This window comes from Festucalex cinctus, chromosome 3 (assembly GCF_051991245.1).
Source record: "Festucalex cinctus isolate MCC-2025b chromosome 3, RoL_Fcin_1.0, whole genome shotgun sequence".
Taxonomy (NCBI): domain Eukaryota; kingdom Metazoa; phylum Chordata; class Actinopteri; order Syngnathiformes; family Syngnathidae; genus Festucalex; species Festucalex cinctus.
Genome location: NC_135413.1, coordinates 10,945,130 through 10,960,217, shown reverse-complemented (window position 1 = coordinate 10,960,217; position 15,088 = coordinate 10,945,130). Strand labels below are relative to the sequence as shown.

At 40.1% G+C, this 15,088-nt stretch overlaps 1 protein-coding gene and 1 long non-coding RNA gene across 18 annotated transcripts in view; both read left to right on the top strand.

The window, feature by feature from the left end:
- Positions 1-15,088, top strand: part of shank3a (SH3 and multiple ankyrin repeat domains 3a) — a 272,857-nt gene that overhangs the window by 143,501 nt on the left and 114,268 nt on the right. For all 17 annotated transcript variants that reach the window (XR_013282775.1, XM_077515775.1, XM_077515776.1 and 14 more), the window contains 4 exons: positions 2,780-2,947; positions 3,604-3,720; positions 10,560-10,637; positions 12,208-12,274. Coding sequence is in view for 16 of the 17 variants with exons in the window: in XM_077515775.1 (XP_077371901.1) it covers positions 2,780-2,947; positions 3,604-3,720; positions 10,560-10,637; positions 12,208-12,274 (430 nt within the window). In the remaining variant the exon portion in view is untranslated. The remainder of the gene's footprint in view (positions 1-2,779; positions 2,948-3,603; positions 3,721-10,559; positions 10,638-12,207; positions 12,275-15,088) is intronic.
- LOC144016694 (uncharacterized) lies at positions 3,835-5,223 on the top strand. Its single transcript, XR_013282978.1, has 5 exons — positions 3,835-4,446; positions 4,586-4,632; positions 4,724-4,765; positions 4,841-4,874; positions 4,962-5,223. It is a non-coding gene; the product is annotated as an uncharacterized LOC144016694 (long non-coding RNA).

Here is a 15,088-nt window from a genome sequence, read left to right as displayed (position 1 = left end):
TTTATGTAATATATGATAATTGACATTAGGCAGGAATGATCAAATTCAAAGAATTTATTTACAATATAAAGTTAACCGTCTTGTTCTTACTGAAGTGTAAAATAAAAAATAAAAAAACAAAAACAAAAAGTCACAGTGGGTGCCTGCCATCTATTGACTGTTTTTGGTTACAACAGTGTGCTGTGCGTTCCTCTTAAAATAATGTGCAATGTGCAACAACAACAAAAAATATATTGTATCCAAAGTCATGGAACAAATACAGCCTGAACAAACTATATCCCAACATTTACAGTTGCTGGGCATACTGTAGCGTGGTTCAAGTACACTAATTAAATGTTTGAATCCAGCGTTTTCCAAGGCTGCAGGTCTGCTGCTATAAATAGACCTATGGATCTGGCGTTTCGCGCGAGCTGAAGTGTGTGGAAGTTTCACTGTAAATGAGGATGAAATAGTTGGTTGGACCGTTGTTTTCCCACTTCTAGTTGAATTTGATAAATCTAAATCTTTGTGATGCCTGCGTAAATGTCCCGTCATGTTTGTCGTGTTTCCCGTTGTGACGGCTGGCGGCTCGGGCCCGCCGCCGGCTCCGCTCCCCTAGTATGTATGTGTGTGTTTGTGTCGGCTGGTGCCCGTATAATGGTACTTCAGTTTGAATGCGCCAGCGCGACACTCTGATTGGAGGACTGTGCCAGCGCGACACTCCGATTGGACGACTGTGCCAGCGCGACACTCCGATTGGACGACTGTGCCAGCGCGACACTCCGATTGGACGACTGTGCCAGCGCGACGGTTATTGTTGTTTCTCCTCCGTTCTGTCAGTTCTGTCAAATGCGGTTATTATTTGTTCACCTTCCACTTTCACTCCCTTGTCAAACCCCTGCCTGAAATTTCAATTAAAACTACTCAGATGTTAAAGTCGACCCGTGTTTATCTACTCTATATTTTCTGTTATTGTGTTACTTCCCTTCCCCTTGACGAGCCGGGCGTAACACCGTGGCCGAGTACAGTACGCGCACATAGCATATCTTGCAACTGTGGTCTTTTTATCGACAACGTGAACGTTGTCGACATAACTCACCGGGAACGCAAAATGTTTCCAAACTGGTGACGAGAGAAGCGGGAGCGGCTTGAAGCACCATTGCTGTGTCTGTCCGCGCTTGCCATCATGACTGCAGGAGAAGTCAGCTAACAAGTGCCGTTAGCTAGTAGCTGAATGGCTGCGTCTCATTTGCTTTCCTGGGAGGTGGCGGTGGCGGCGGTGGCGGCGGGCGCGGGGGGGGGGGGGCATCGAATCGTGTGTCCTCTCTTCTATTTCGATGCTCGAAATCGTGACGTAATTTCGATCGATTTCGATAAAAAATCGAAATCGTGACACCCTTAATATATATATATATATATATGTATATATCTGAACATATTTATACCTTTGATTCATAATGAGCTTGGCAGTAAACTTCAGCTAGGAGCGGCAGTAAATGGCCTCTTTTTTGAACAACTGTTCACTATTTGCCAAAGTACTACTGATTACAGCGCCTGTATTGCATGTAAGGCTTTGAAGTCAAAGCAACAACAAAAAATTGAATGACGGTTTTAATCAGTTGAAGTGTGTTTAAATCATTTTTAATGTGTGGAATGGGTACAACTATCCATTTAAAAATATATATATATATTTTATATGGTCTTGCTATAGTGAGTGGGTCTTTAACGTATCCCTCACCATGAACTCTCAGTGTAATGGCCAGCAGAAAGGGTGACTCATCTCTTTCATTCACTTCTCCACTACAATAGGCTCGCCGGGCCAATTTGGCAGAACAGGCTTTTGTGAGCGGGCAGTCTCCTCCGCTGGAGTGTGCTTGAGCAATTTTGCTCCATATGAAGCTTAGCGCGTCATCTCTGAATGATGTGACATTTGCGAAGGGCTCACGTATGGTGTATGCTGACTCAGATCACTTGCATGACTCATGTCATTGATTTCCAAAACTTTTTAAATAGGTTATTTAGTCCCTTTTGTTAATTTGCACATACTATATGGACAAGATTTTGTTCCTGGTGTTTCTAATGTGTTGTTTTCCTGGATGACAGCCTTTAAAAGCAATTTAACAATGGCATGAAAGAAATATGAATAGAAATCAGAAGACAAAACCAAATTGTAGCTCTTCAAAATACCCCCATGCTTACACTTGAATTAAATCATTAAAATGTTTTGGTCGATGTTCACAGTGTGAAATCAATGCTGTTATTATACCTTAAGAGGGTGAAAGATTTTGTACAAGAAACCAAAACTCGTGTATCAATACACCAACATAAAAATACAGCATTAATACAGTATTGCAATGTATCGGCATACAGTACAGTTTTGATACACAACCAAATCGTTGCTGCTATATGGAAAAACACTTAGGCCTATGTCCATTTATTTGTATTTTTTTTTAATTACATTTTTACATAAAAATATGGACGTGTTATTCACATAGCAACAAAATATCGATATTGCAATGTGTCATATCTGTCTATCATTTGACATTATCGACACACCAGCACAAAAAACAGATATTGTGATTTATCGTACTATTATCTGATGTAATACAGTCTCACAGCTGTATTAAATATCAATACTGTAGTGCCATGTGCTGTACAGTTGTCAGTCATGATACAGTTTTATTCTTATTTCAAGACTGTGTCCAGCCACACTCCATTTAAAGCGTTAACATAACGAAATATATTGTTGCTTTAAGCTTCTACAAGAAATCCTTTTTTTTTTTTTCTCCTTACCCTTCAGACGCTGTTAGACTTGGGCGCATCTCCAGACTACAAGGACAGTCGGGGGCTAACTCCCCTCTACCACAGCTCTATGGTGGGGGGAGACCCTTACTGCTGTGAGCTGCTGCTGCACGACCACGCGCAGGTCGGCTGCATGGACGAGAACGGCTGGCAGGAGATACACCAGGTGACAGACGTTCCAGTTGAAATTATTGTGACTTATCGTCTATTCTAAATGTGATTTTGGAGCTTCTGGGTGAGCTAAGGAAAAAGTTGGAGACAATCACAAGAAGGAGTCATGCTGTATCACCTACGACAAAACTTCTCTCTCAACTCGGTATTTTCTTCTGTCTGGGTCATTTCAGTATGCATTTTAATATGACAATTAGTGCTGGCCTCTCCCAGGTCAGTATTTCAGGTTTGAGCTCTCAAGTTTTAAACGCAGTATTACATGAGATGGGTAGATGCATTCAATTCCCACACAGTCGGGAAGAATAAATCAAATAAAACATGGCTTTTACAAGGTTACTGGTTTCCCCATTTTTTTTTTTGAAACTATGGATTTTTGTTCCGTAACTCAGTAATATGTTTGTTTGTCTCTTCCACTGACACTTCCAATTGCATCACTTCAAACTTAATTTTCACTTGGAGTGCTCTCCCAAGTTATCTAAACCACAAAATACGGTGGTCTCCATCACTTTTACACCTGTTGCCAATTGTGCTGATATCTGTAAGCATCAATGAACATAAAAATTATTTAGGATCTTGGTCAATCAGGCCCAGTTTGGCTATTTTGTCTGGCCACTTTGTAAAGCTGATTTGGATTGATTCTTGTACTTGCAGTCATGTCGCTATGGCCACGTGCAGCACCTTGAACATCTTCTGTTTTACGGAGCGGACATGAGCGCCCAAAACGCTTCCGGGAACACGGCCTTACATGTGTGCGCACTCTACAACCAGGTACCACCTTTCCCTGTCTGTCACAGTACAGCGTTATACCATAAAGTGCTCTATGAAGTTAAGCTTAGTGGAAACTATGCTGTCGTGTCATGATACAGTCACCATTAACTCTTTGACCGCCATAAACGTTTAAAAACGTTCAGTATAATCCTAGGATTGGCCGCCATAGACGTTAATTGACGTCTACTATGTTTTTTTATGGAAACGGGTGGAGGAAAGCCTTGGGCAGCTGTGCTCCAAGTATAAAGCCGATCGGGTTACTATAATGAGTATTCCTGGCCACTAGATGGCTGTGATGAGTCTTTTGGACAAGATCGGGTAGGAGACAACAGTAGAAGAAGAGAGGCGGAGCTAGAGTGTTGAGGGGGAGAGAATGGCTAACTTGGCTAAGGGAGTCAAAAAGGCTACAGATGGCAATATAGCTCACGCTTGATCCTTATTTTCAAAGCTCAAAAGCATCGACCAGTGCTCAAGAGCACAGTGATGACGGAGTTAAGTCATAGTTGAAGCGGTGACGCGGCCGTTTCGACCACGTCCTAAGGCCCCACCGGCTAGCGATGCTAATAACGTCCTAAGGCCCCACCGGCTAGCGATGCTAACACCGGAGAAAAGTGGTGCACAACCGAGCACGTCTGCACAGATGACGTTTCATTGGACGATGACGACTACTATGGGTCCGATGCAAGACAGTCTTGGACAGTCTTTCGTCCTCCAAAGAACGTGAAGGTAAGCGCTAACATGCTAAGAGATTGCTAGTAAGATTACTTTACTAACTTTTCGGGCGATCTGCTAGCAGCGTGTGTAAATGTGCTGATATACACTAGAACATCTATTACCTATACAAACGTGAATGTATATTTTATAGATCGTGCTCACAGCAACGTCCGACCGCTGGTTCTACGACAAAGAAAGGTAAAAAAAAAACAAAAAAACGTTTTCAATACACCGCAACAATAAATGTTAAGTCTTTCGATAGTATTGTAATTGTATATGTTTCTTTCAGCTCCTACTCAAAGTGACCCTTCTCACAGTGAGCAGAACAAAAGTAAAAAGAAAAAAAAAAAGATTCTCCACAGCACTAATAAAATATTTGATGGTAAACATCTTCTATAATTTACAGAATGTGCATCAACCAATACATCCAAGAAAAAAAGGTAAACATGCACACACACACACGCACACACACACACATTGCATCACAGTGCTCTAAAATAATATGATATTGAAATGTATATTTACAGATCCCAAAGATTCTGGCTGGCTTGAAGTTGATGAATTCGGCTGGCAGCCAACCATCTTCCCCTTAGCTGCAAAACCAGGACCAAGGGATGCTGCAGCAGAGCTGAATTCCCACCTGCCAGCTGACATCCTGGAGCTCGTCATCACGGATGAACTTCTCCAGCACATCGTTCATCATACCAACCTCTACGCAAATCAGTCCATGCAGAAGCAGACTGACAAAAACTGTTGCGCACGTGTAAATAGTTTGCAAAGAGTTTTCCAAATTGTTTGTTCGGATTGCTACTGTTGCATGTAAATAAACTGTTATTTTGCAATCAAAAAACACTTTTTTTTATTGTTGGGGTAGTGTTTTATAGAAGTTTAGGTGTTTGTAGAATCCCTCATGCAAAAAAAAAAGTGCCAAATTCACTAGAGTGCATGAAATAACATCGTTTCACAAAAAGCTTGATTTCTCCGTATTTTGGAAGAAAATAGAGGATTTGGGTGAAACGAAGCTGTTTTCTATTGTTGATTACTGAAGATCTGAATAAGGTAGAAACAAACTTTTTTTTTAGATGAAAGATGAGACTTCAATCTTTCATTTGGTAGTATCCGCGTTTCCATAGTCCTAACACAACATTTTCTGTGGAGCTTGAAAGATCGGTAAAATTCTGTAAATCAGCTGGCAGTATGGGGTTACCTTTTCCGAAAATGGCTGGCAGTCAAAGAGTTAACAAATGAGTGAGATGCTAGCATGTGACAATGCCTTTCCCTCATTATTTTTTTCCCATTCAAAGACATAAAAGAAAAATGGAATAATGCATGCCCAGGATGGTAATGCACCTTTATGTAATGGGTCACTCATGGACCAGTGAATCGACAATATTCATTGACGCCTGCTCACTGACATGTGAGTGAACGCTGTGTAGCAATGTGGCTATGATACATCGACCACCCCCTTCCGTTGTGTTGCGGGTCAAATTGACCTGTGTACATTTTTCTAAAAATGGCCTTCTTCTATTCATCCTTTCATTCTATAAAGATATTATTGATGTAGTTCCATTTGTATTCAGGCCTACATCTTCTTAACTTGAATAAAAAGAAGCTTGGGAACTTTGTGTGTCCTCCATTAGAGAGAAGTCACTGTTCTCCCCGTGGAGGCGCAACACGGAGATGAGAGGATTGATCTGTAAGACAGGCAGGCTTTAGCAGTGGAGGGTGGTGGGGGGGCATCCCGGAAAGCTCGAGACCCGCTTATCTCCACGGTCGTCTGCAATCATGCAGCCAAATGGGCAGGCACAATCTAAGCCGCAATCCGAGATCAATACATCCAGAGATGCGACACACAGGAGGATCCCAAACCGTGAAAGATGAGAGATGTTCTACATCTGGAGCAACAGGACGACTACTTTTTGATTAGTGACGATCACAAGTTGTTACCGTCTGCTCACGTAAACCCGATGGATGTTTAAGTTGTCAATTGGAGAGAGAGAGAGTGTCTGTTAAGGGTGTCTCTGAGTGCCACAGAAACACAAAAGTTACACACAGAAACATACGCACACTACACCTTCAGTATGTATTTTAAGGGTTTAATGTCGAATGAATTTTCAAAAACTCAAAACTTATAAAACACTGTATTTTCACATTACAGGGACTTTAAAGTTCGATGCAGTGTAGTAAAGTCGACTCAGACTAGTGAATGAATCGATTCCACATTTAATTAATATGATCGCTCTTTTTACTAGTCGTTCTTGACAACTGCCACCTCGCACAACAGAAATACTATAAAACAAAATGACTAAAAATGGTCAGGAAAAGTCACATAAGGAAGTAGCTCTTCAAACAGCCAATACTGCATCCAAAGACGGATGTGACAAGAAGCATCTGTCTTCTTTAAACATGACTGAACACAATCAATAAGTGCCTGTAGTGTACAGCCATGCTGAAGACGTCATGGGATGGTGTTTCAAGTGATCTGCAGTGGGAAGACTGATGGTGCAGGCGCTAATTGGCTTCTCTCAGTCTCAACATAGACTCAGTTGTGTGTAAACAAGAGGAAAAGGGCTTCTTTTAGTTGACAGCATGGGGTCCAATTAGCATACCACAATATGGATGCACATCTTTAATTTATATATTTGTTATCTTTCTTCATATTCCCCACTTATGACGCTCTAAAAAACGGTAGCCAAATGAAAACCAAAACGTTAAATGTGATGTGTTTTTTGTATTATGTGGACTCTTCCTTATGCAGTACTTTTCAGAGTTACTGTATCTTCCTTAGTTCTTCTTCACCTTTTGCTGAACCCTGTTTTTGTAATCAATGTGGAAGACTGAAATGTACTCACACACACAAAGCACACTCATGCTGGAGGATGTTTTTGGATAAATCTTACAAGGTCATGGCTCAGTTAGCTTCAGAGTAGCTCTTAGTGCGCTACAGGCACTTTTCTTTTAACTTTTACGAAGGCTCGTAAAACTGGTTGATGTCCAATAATATTTACATGTCTCCTTCTTTAACTGTGGTCAGCTAATATTTATGTTTTGTTATGCGCTACATTGGGTTTTTAAAACTGGTTTTGAGAAAACCTTGTGGAGTATGGCGGATTAGCACTAGAAACCATTATTTCAGAAGTTTTTATTTAATTATTATTTTTTTTAATTTAATGTAGGGCTTGGAGAAGAACAATATATGTGCATCTTACTTGGTTTAATTTTACTTCATATTTTCCAGTTTTATTTGTTTTAATTGTCTTTATTTGTGTTTACTTTTATGTATATTTTTATTTAATTTATTGTTAAATATAAATGTTTTTTTGTTGTATCACTTCAGAAGAACAACCTATTATGGAGCCCATTTACTTGGGTTTATTTTATTCTGTTTCTATTTTGTTTATTTTAAATGTATTTATCTATTTATTTATTTATTTATTTATTTATTTTGTTATTATTTTTATTTAATTTATATAATTATGTTTTTGTATAAATCGTTTAGTTTTATTGCTGTATATCTTGTTGTTTTTGTGTTCATGTTTTACTTACTTTGGTAATATTTGTTATTTTTAATGTTATGTACTTGTATTATGTTCACCCTTTTTTTTGTTTATCTTTCTTTCAGTGTTTGAATTTTTATTTTTTATTTTTTTATTTTTTTTTATTATTATTTTTTTTTTCTTCTTTAAAAAAAGAGCTCAGAATTGTTCATTCGGTAGTCTTACCGATTCAACATCTTATCATCATTGCTCTTTTTTTCTTTCTTTTTTTTTTTTGTGTGTGTGTATGTGTGCGTGCGTTTGCGTGCGTTTGCGTGCGTGTGCGTGCAAATACGTATAAATTTATACTCATTAATTCACCTAAAACCTTATAAATATCCCATTACCCTTCGCCTTAACCAGGTACTTCAGAATCTTGCCAGAGTCGTGAGGTTCAAATGGTCAGGAGACCAGAGAAAAGGTCAGAAAAAATAAAGAGAAAAGAAAGATAAATCAAAGTGAAATCCAGCACCACCAAACACTTCCTGCCTTCCCCATGGTTACAAAATCAAAGTCTTACGCCAACCCCGGAAGCCTCTAAATTCCAGCAAATTAGCGAGATCTCAAGAGACCAGAGGAAAAACTAAAGAGAGGAAGGAGGGAAGGATCGATAAGGCAGAGTGAGATCCATAGAAGCCAGTACATCCAATCCATCAAAGTGAAGTCCAGCACCAACAAGACCCCTCCTACGTGGTTACAAAACCAGAGTCTTATGCCAACCCCAGAAACCTCAAACTTCCAATAAATTGAGATCTCAAGTGACCAGAGGAAAAACTAAAGAGAGGAAGGAGGGAAGGATAGATAAAGCAAAGTGAGATCCACAGGCACCAGCACCCACTGATTCAAGGGGCTGTGGGAGGGAGAGGCTACTTCTGTTGAGTTTCAGTAGATGCTGGTGCGACGGATCTGGCATGCATAAAGACCACCACCAAAGAAAGAAGCCGTCAACCGCGGTCCAGCAAAGCGAGCACCGCCCCCCCCGAAATCCCCAGGCCGCGGCAGCACCAAGGCCACCCCCAAGCCACCCGAGCGGACACCGGTCGGCGAGCCGACCCAGACGCCCGGAACACCCCCGCCCCAGCCCCGGCCCACACCAGTGTTTGAATTTTTATAAGTATTTAATGGATTTGTTTTCCATCCATCCATCCATCCATCCATCCATCCATCCATCCATCCATCCATCCATCCATCCATCCATCCATCCATCCATCCATCCATCCATCCATTTTTGCGACCGCTTATTCCTCACAAGGGTCAAGGGGAATATTTTTTTTTAATTTGTATATTTTTTCTTTATTGCATTTATTACTTGTATCTATATAGATTTTTCTATTATATTATTCATGTCATTTATTACTTTTTTAATCCATCAAAATATGGTGGCGATGGACGTATCTACCTATTTAACATTTAACCATTTTATATCTGCGATTGGCTAGCAACCAGTCCAGGGTGTCCCCCGCCTACTGCCCAGAGCCAGCTGAGATAGGCGCCAGCAACCCCTGCGACCCTTGTGAGGAATAAGCGGTCAAGAAAATGGATGGATGGATGGAACCATTTTATATTTCATTTGATTTCTGAATTAATTCGGTCATTAATGAATTTATGCATGCATTTTAAATTAAGAGAACAAGTGACTTGGTGAGTTTGGATGCTCTGGACCAAAGCTTGTCCTTGTTCATTCTGTGCTCAGCGTTAAATTACTTATCGACCCCCCCAACCCCCACCACAACCCTGAAGCTGAACAGCCAGCCCCCGCACATGTGGGCCTGTAGATGTGTCCATCAATCTACTAGTGGATTTTACCTTGCCTTAGGGCTCTGTGTACAGTTACACTAAGTACATGGCAGAGAGTTGGGGAAAAAAACAGCTTGGGCTTCAGCACACGTGGCTTGGTAACAATACTTTAAAAACAGGAACTAATAAAGACACATACAGCATGATGTAGGCCTACAATTTCCACAAAACGCAGGAGCAGGAAGGAGGAGGTGAAGATCATGGAATGGGCCTAGATATGTGAATGATACATGAAATATTCATATTTTAATGTGGTCATCTTCCCCAAGAATCATAATGATACCTCTCGTCTATTTGTCATTCTCCATGAGCCAGGAAATAGCCTGCTAACGAATAAAAGATGGGCAAACAAATCAACAGTTTGGCCTTGGTGGAGGTCTGTATTTTATGTATTAGAAATGAAAGCAATTGGTCGTGTCTTTTTTGAAAAAGTATATTGTGTTAACAAACAAATAAAAAGTCGTTTTTCCACTAAATGCCAAGTACAACCTGGATGATGATGTCGCCCCGCACATCCCTTCAAGCGCTCTCTCTTTTTTTACGCTCGCTTTCGGTTTCTGCGAGAGCTTGTGTATTGATCCCCTCTCGAGTGTTTCTCTCCCTCTCCAGGCAGACTTTAGTGCTATTTGTAAAAGGTGACATTTAAAAGTCTGCACATACAGACAGCCACGTGACCTCCACCACACCTGTCTAATAGGTAGACCAATTAAAAGTTGGGGGAAATGGCACTCGTTCACCTGCGTGCATGATTGTGCCTGCTCATATCACATAAATGTCTGTATTGTCATTCAGGACAGCTGTGCTCGGGTGCTCCTGTTTCGGGGGGCCAACAAAGAGATCAAGAACTACAACAGCCAGACTGCCTTTCAGGTATGACACTTCTGCTTAAATGAGTTTTTTTTTACAATCTTAAGCATGGTGACATCGGTGTGATGATTCCAGTCAAAGTAGCAAAGGCCCAATTGGTGAAGGGAAAGATTTTTTTTCACCTTTCCTGATCAGCTCAGAAAGCATCCGTCAATTGTTAATGTTAAACCAGTTCAACGTTGACAATGTGTTTACTTCACATACCAGCAATCGGGCCAAATCACAATAATCGCTCAGGTTCATCTTTCAGGCATCTTATAATCAGACTTTTGCTCATTTGGATCACAAGGAAGAGAACATGCACATTCTATGTCATTGGCTCAGCCAAGCTTTGTGTGTTTTTTTAAATTTAATTTTAATTTATTTTTTTATCGTAACCTAATTGTAAATATTGAACAATTTTGTTAAGTTTAAGAATTTAGTGCTGTCACTAACGACTTATCTTACCTATCAATTATTCCATCAATTAATCGACGAAAAGACTTTTGTTTTTTTTAAGTCCACTAAGGTTGAACCTGAGTTGAATTTAGTGGATATAAATACTCATTGTTCCTTATCTTCTGCACACATGTACACAAACACCAACAAAATTCGCCTGCACTAAACGATTAACAATTGTGATTAGCATTAGCCCTGAAAAAACTCAAGTCACTTATTATTGTGCTTTTTGTGAAAATCACTCCAACATAATGTCCAACATAATGAAAAATTCAATTTCATCACAATATTATTGCACTTAAATTGCGCTTCATCTTCATCATATGTTTACTAAGCCTAATGTATTCGCTTGTATCGTTCAAACATATTGAGTTGTCTAAGCCAACAATGGCCATTGATGCAGCACACTAACGGTACCGCACACGCGCACACAAAGGTTTTTCAAATAACTTACTTATGCTCCTGAATCCCGTGGTGTCACCCTGGTCTAAATAGACCACAAACAAACCCTAAGAAGCATCTTAGTAGTAGTGGTGAATGATGGTCGGAGTATGTCAGCAACAAGTGTCTGTGCGGAAATGTGAAATATTGGTTCCGGGCCTCTTGGCAACTTCCAGGTGCCGCAAATATGTCTTTTAAAATTATTAAAATAGCTTCGATGTACTGTATGCATTTTTGCGTCAGCCAATTTTTGTGGTCGACCCAACCGACTTGGTCGACTTTTTTTTCCCCAGCCCTACTGGAATTTTTATAAGCAGATTGGCGAGGAAAAATCATTTATAACATACCCCAGACCACAGGATTATCGCTAATGATCGTCTTCCAAAGACAGAATTTTGCTGAAGTTGATCACAAGCCGGGCGAAATTGAATTAATTTCATTCTGACTCAGTGGCCAACTTTTTAGCCTAATTATAGAACTGTTTTCACATTTATGATTGTCAGATGGTTGTTGAGCATGTTAGGGGAAAATCATTTACAGCCTACATCACAGGATATCACTCAGGATTATCTTTTAGAGACATCTGACAATTGGGCCTCATGTGTGCAACGGCTTAATAATCACATTTGAGCACTGCAATGAATGTTCTCTTGTGTTGACTACGCTCTATAATATATCTGTCATTGCCCTCCAGGTGGCTATTATAGCAGGGAACTTTGATCTGGCTGAAATCATAAAGGTCCACAAAGCATCAGATGTTGGTGAGTGACTCGTGTTTTGGCAATCCTTCCTCCCAGTTTGAAGGCTGTGAAGGCTTCAGATGGAAAGATGTCAGGGCGGGGAGATGTAAAGGGACACGAAGTAAAAAGCAGGGAAGATGAAGACCGCGAGATTAAAGACATGCAGAGAATTTTTCAGGGGGGTTATTGGATCCCCCATCTACCTCTGCTTCATGCAGAAAAACTCTGCCATCTAGTGTACATATGCATATGCAGTACAACACAGCAATACCACCATATGCATGCAGCCTTTTACATGTAGAGAATACAATATTACACCTTCCACAAAAGTAAAACAGAGAAGTCCAACATAATTTAGTGACACAGAACCAGAGTTTGTAGAAACAAGTAGATATTGCCGTTAAGTCTCTTTATGTCTTAGTTAATTCTATTTTGTCCCTTAATGTTCTCCAATGCACCTTATACTATTGTATTATATTTAAGTATTGTGAAATCTCCTCAAATTGATTTACAGCAAGTAATTAACTGCTCACTTCAATCAGGTGAGCTTCCTAAATCTCTGAAAGTAGCCGCCGTCAAGCCCATTCTAAAAAAAGAGAACACTGGATGTCTCCTTGCTAGCAAATTATAGACCAATCGCAAACCTTCCCTTCTTAACTAAAATTGTTGAAAAGGTGTTTTTTAATCAACTCTGCAATTTCTTGAGCTTTTTGATAAATTCCAGTCATGTTTTGACCTCATCACAGTACAGAAACAGCTCTGATTAAAGTACTAAATGATGTAAAATTGAGCACTGATGCAGGGAAGGTATCGGTGCTCGTCTTATTGGATGGACCTCAGCACTTGACACGATTGATACTGGAAACTTGGGTGGGGTTAAATGGAACAGTCCTAAAACATTTCAGGTCCTACTTGGAGGAAAGGAGTTACTTTGTGACCATTGGAAATTTTGAATCTGATCAAATGGCCGTGATCCCTCAAGGGTCAGTCCTTGGACCCCTGTTGTTCAGTCTGTATATGTTACCTTTGGGTCACATGCTTCAGAACGCCAATGTTGACTATCATAGTTAAGCAGATGACAACATAACTATCAATGTCCCCAAATGACAGCAGTTCAATTAACGTATTGTGTCATTCATCCATCCATCCATTTTCTTGACCGCTCATTACTCACAAGTGTTGTGGTATTGTGTCATTCAATAGAGGAAATTAACAACTGGATGAACCAAAATTTCCTTCAACTAAACGAAAACAAAACAGAGGTCATTGTTTTCAGCAATAAAGAAAAGAGGATTGCTGTTAAAAAACAGCTTGAGTCCCTCTTTTGAAACTAAAGAACAAGTTCGAAATCTTGGGGTACTAATAGACTCAGACTTGACCTTCAGCAATCATATTAAATTCATCACAAAGACAGCCTTTTATCAGCGTTAAAACATATCCAGACAGAAGGACTGCATGCTTCAACTAGACCAAGAGAAGTTTATCCATGCTTTTATCTCCAGTAGAATTGATTACTGTAACGGTCGTCTGACTCTCTCAAAAGAACATCAGATAATTGCAACTCATTCAGAGATCAGAACATATTACTCCAGTCCTTAAGGCTTTACAATAGGTGCATTTCCATTACTCTCTGTTTCGCAAAAGCAAGCTGATAATGGGAACACTGGATTTGTGAAGAAAAAAAAGAAAAAAAAAAACCTCTCAAAAATCTAAAAAAAAAGTTTTTGCGCTCTCATGAGGTGGTTTTTGAGATGTGCTGAAATAGAAGTATTTCGCAAAAGTGTAATGTTTTTTGCTCATTAGTAGTCATGTGACACTCGCCCGTCACGGAGGAAAGGAATGTAACACATTGTTTGCCAATTTATTTTTTTATTTACTTGCAATTAACTAATATTTGTTTTGAGAATTATTAATTTCGGTTTTGTATTTTAATTTTACATGCTGAAGTGTTTTGCATACTGCACGTCATGAGCGCAAAAGAGTGAGAGGTGTAACCGAGGGAACCTCGTTCAGAAGTTGACTAAAAGGAAAGGAGCTTGAAATCCTGTCCTGCCATGTCTGGTTTCATTCAACAGGGAAGACGCCAGAAAACATCAGAAACTTTAAACTATTTGTAACCCGCCTTTTACCCAGCCTCCAGGAACGACAACAACATTTTAGGGTTACAGGAAGTAGGAAGTACGGGGGCAGCCTCCCGAGGGGATAGCAAGTCTTTTTAAGCACAGAGCGATTTAGAGAGCCAATATGCCGCCGTTCAATGCACGTTCCATATCGTTGCAGAAATGACCATACACAACACCAACAAATGCCAGAACCCGCCTTAAAGTAATATAACTACACCGGGCGTCTGTCTACCGTAAACATCATGAGCACCCCCTACAGAACAACGAGGTATCGCGAGACGGGACATCCCGAGAATTGCACCGCAGAAGAGAAATGCTCTTCAATAGAAACACAGACAAATCGAAATTGTACTTTATCGAAATAGTACAATATCGCTTTTATTTTTGCGAAAAAGGGTAATGGAAACGCACCTACTGTCTCCCAGTTAGCTGTAGAATAGATTTTAAAATTCTGCTACTGGTCTATAAATCACTGAATGGTTTGGGTCCCCAATATATTCAAGAAATACTGATTGAATACAAACCCAGCAGAGCTCTGAGATCTACTATACAGACTTGGCCCAACTAGTGGAACCCCAAGTTTGAAGCAAACATGGTGAAGCTGCATTTAGCTGTTATGCTGCACACATATGGAATAAGCTGCCAACTGAAGTGAAGTCAGCTCCGCGTGTAAATGGTTTTAAATCCAGGTTGAAAACTTTTTCTCATACCT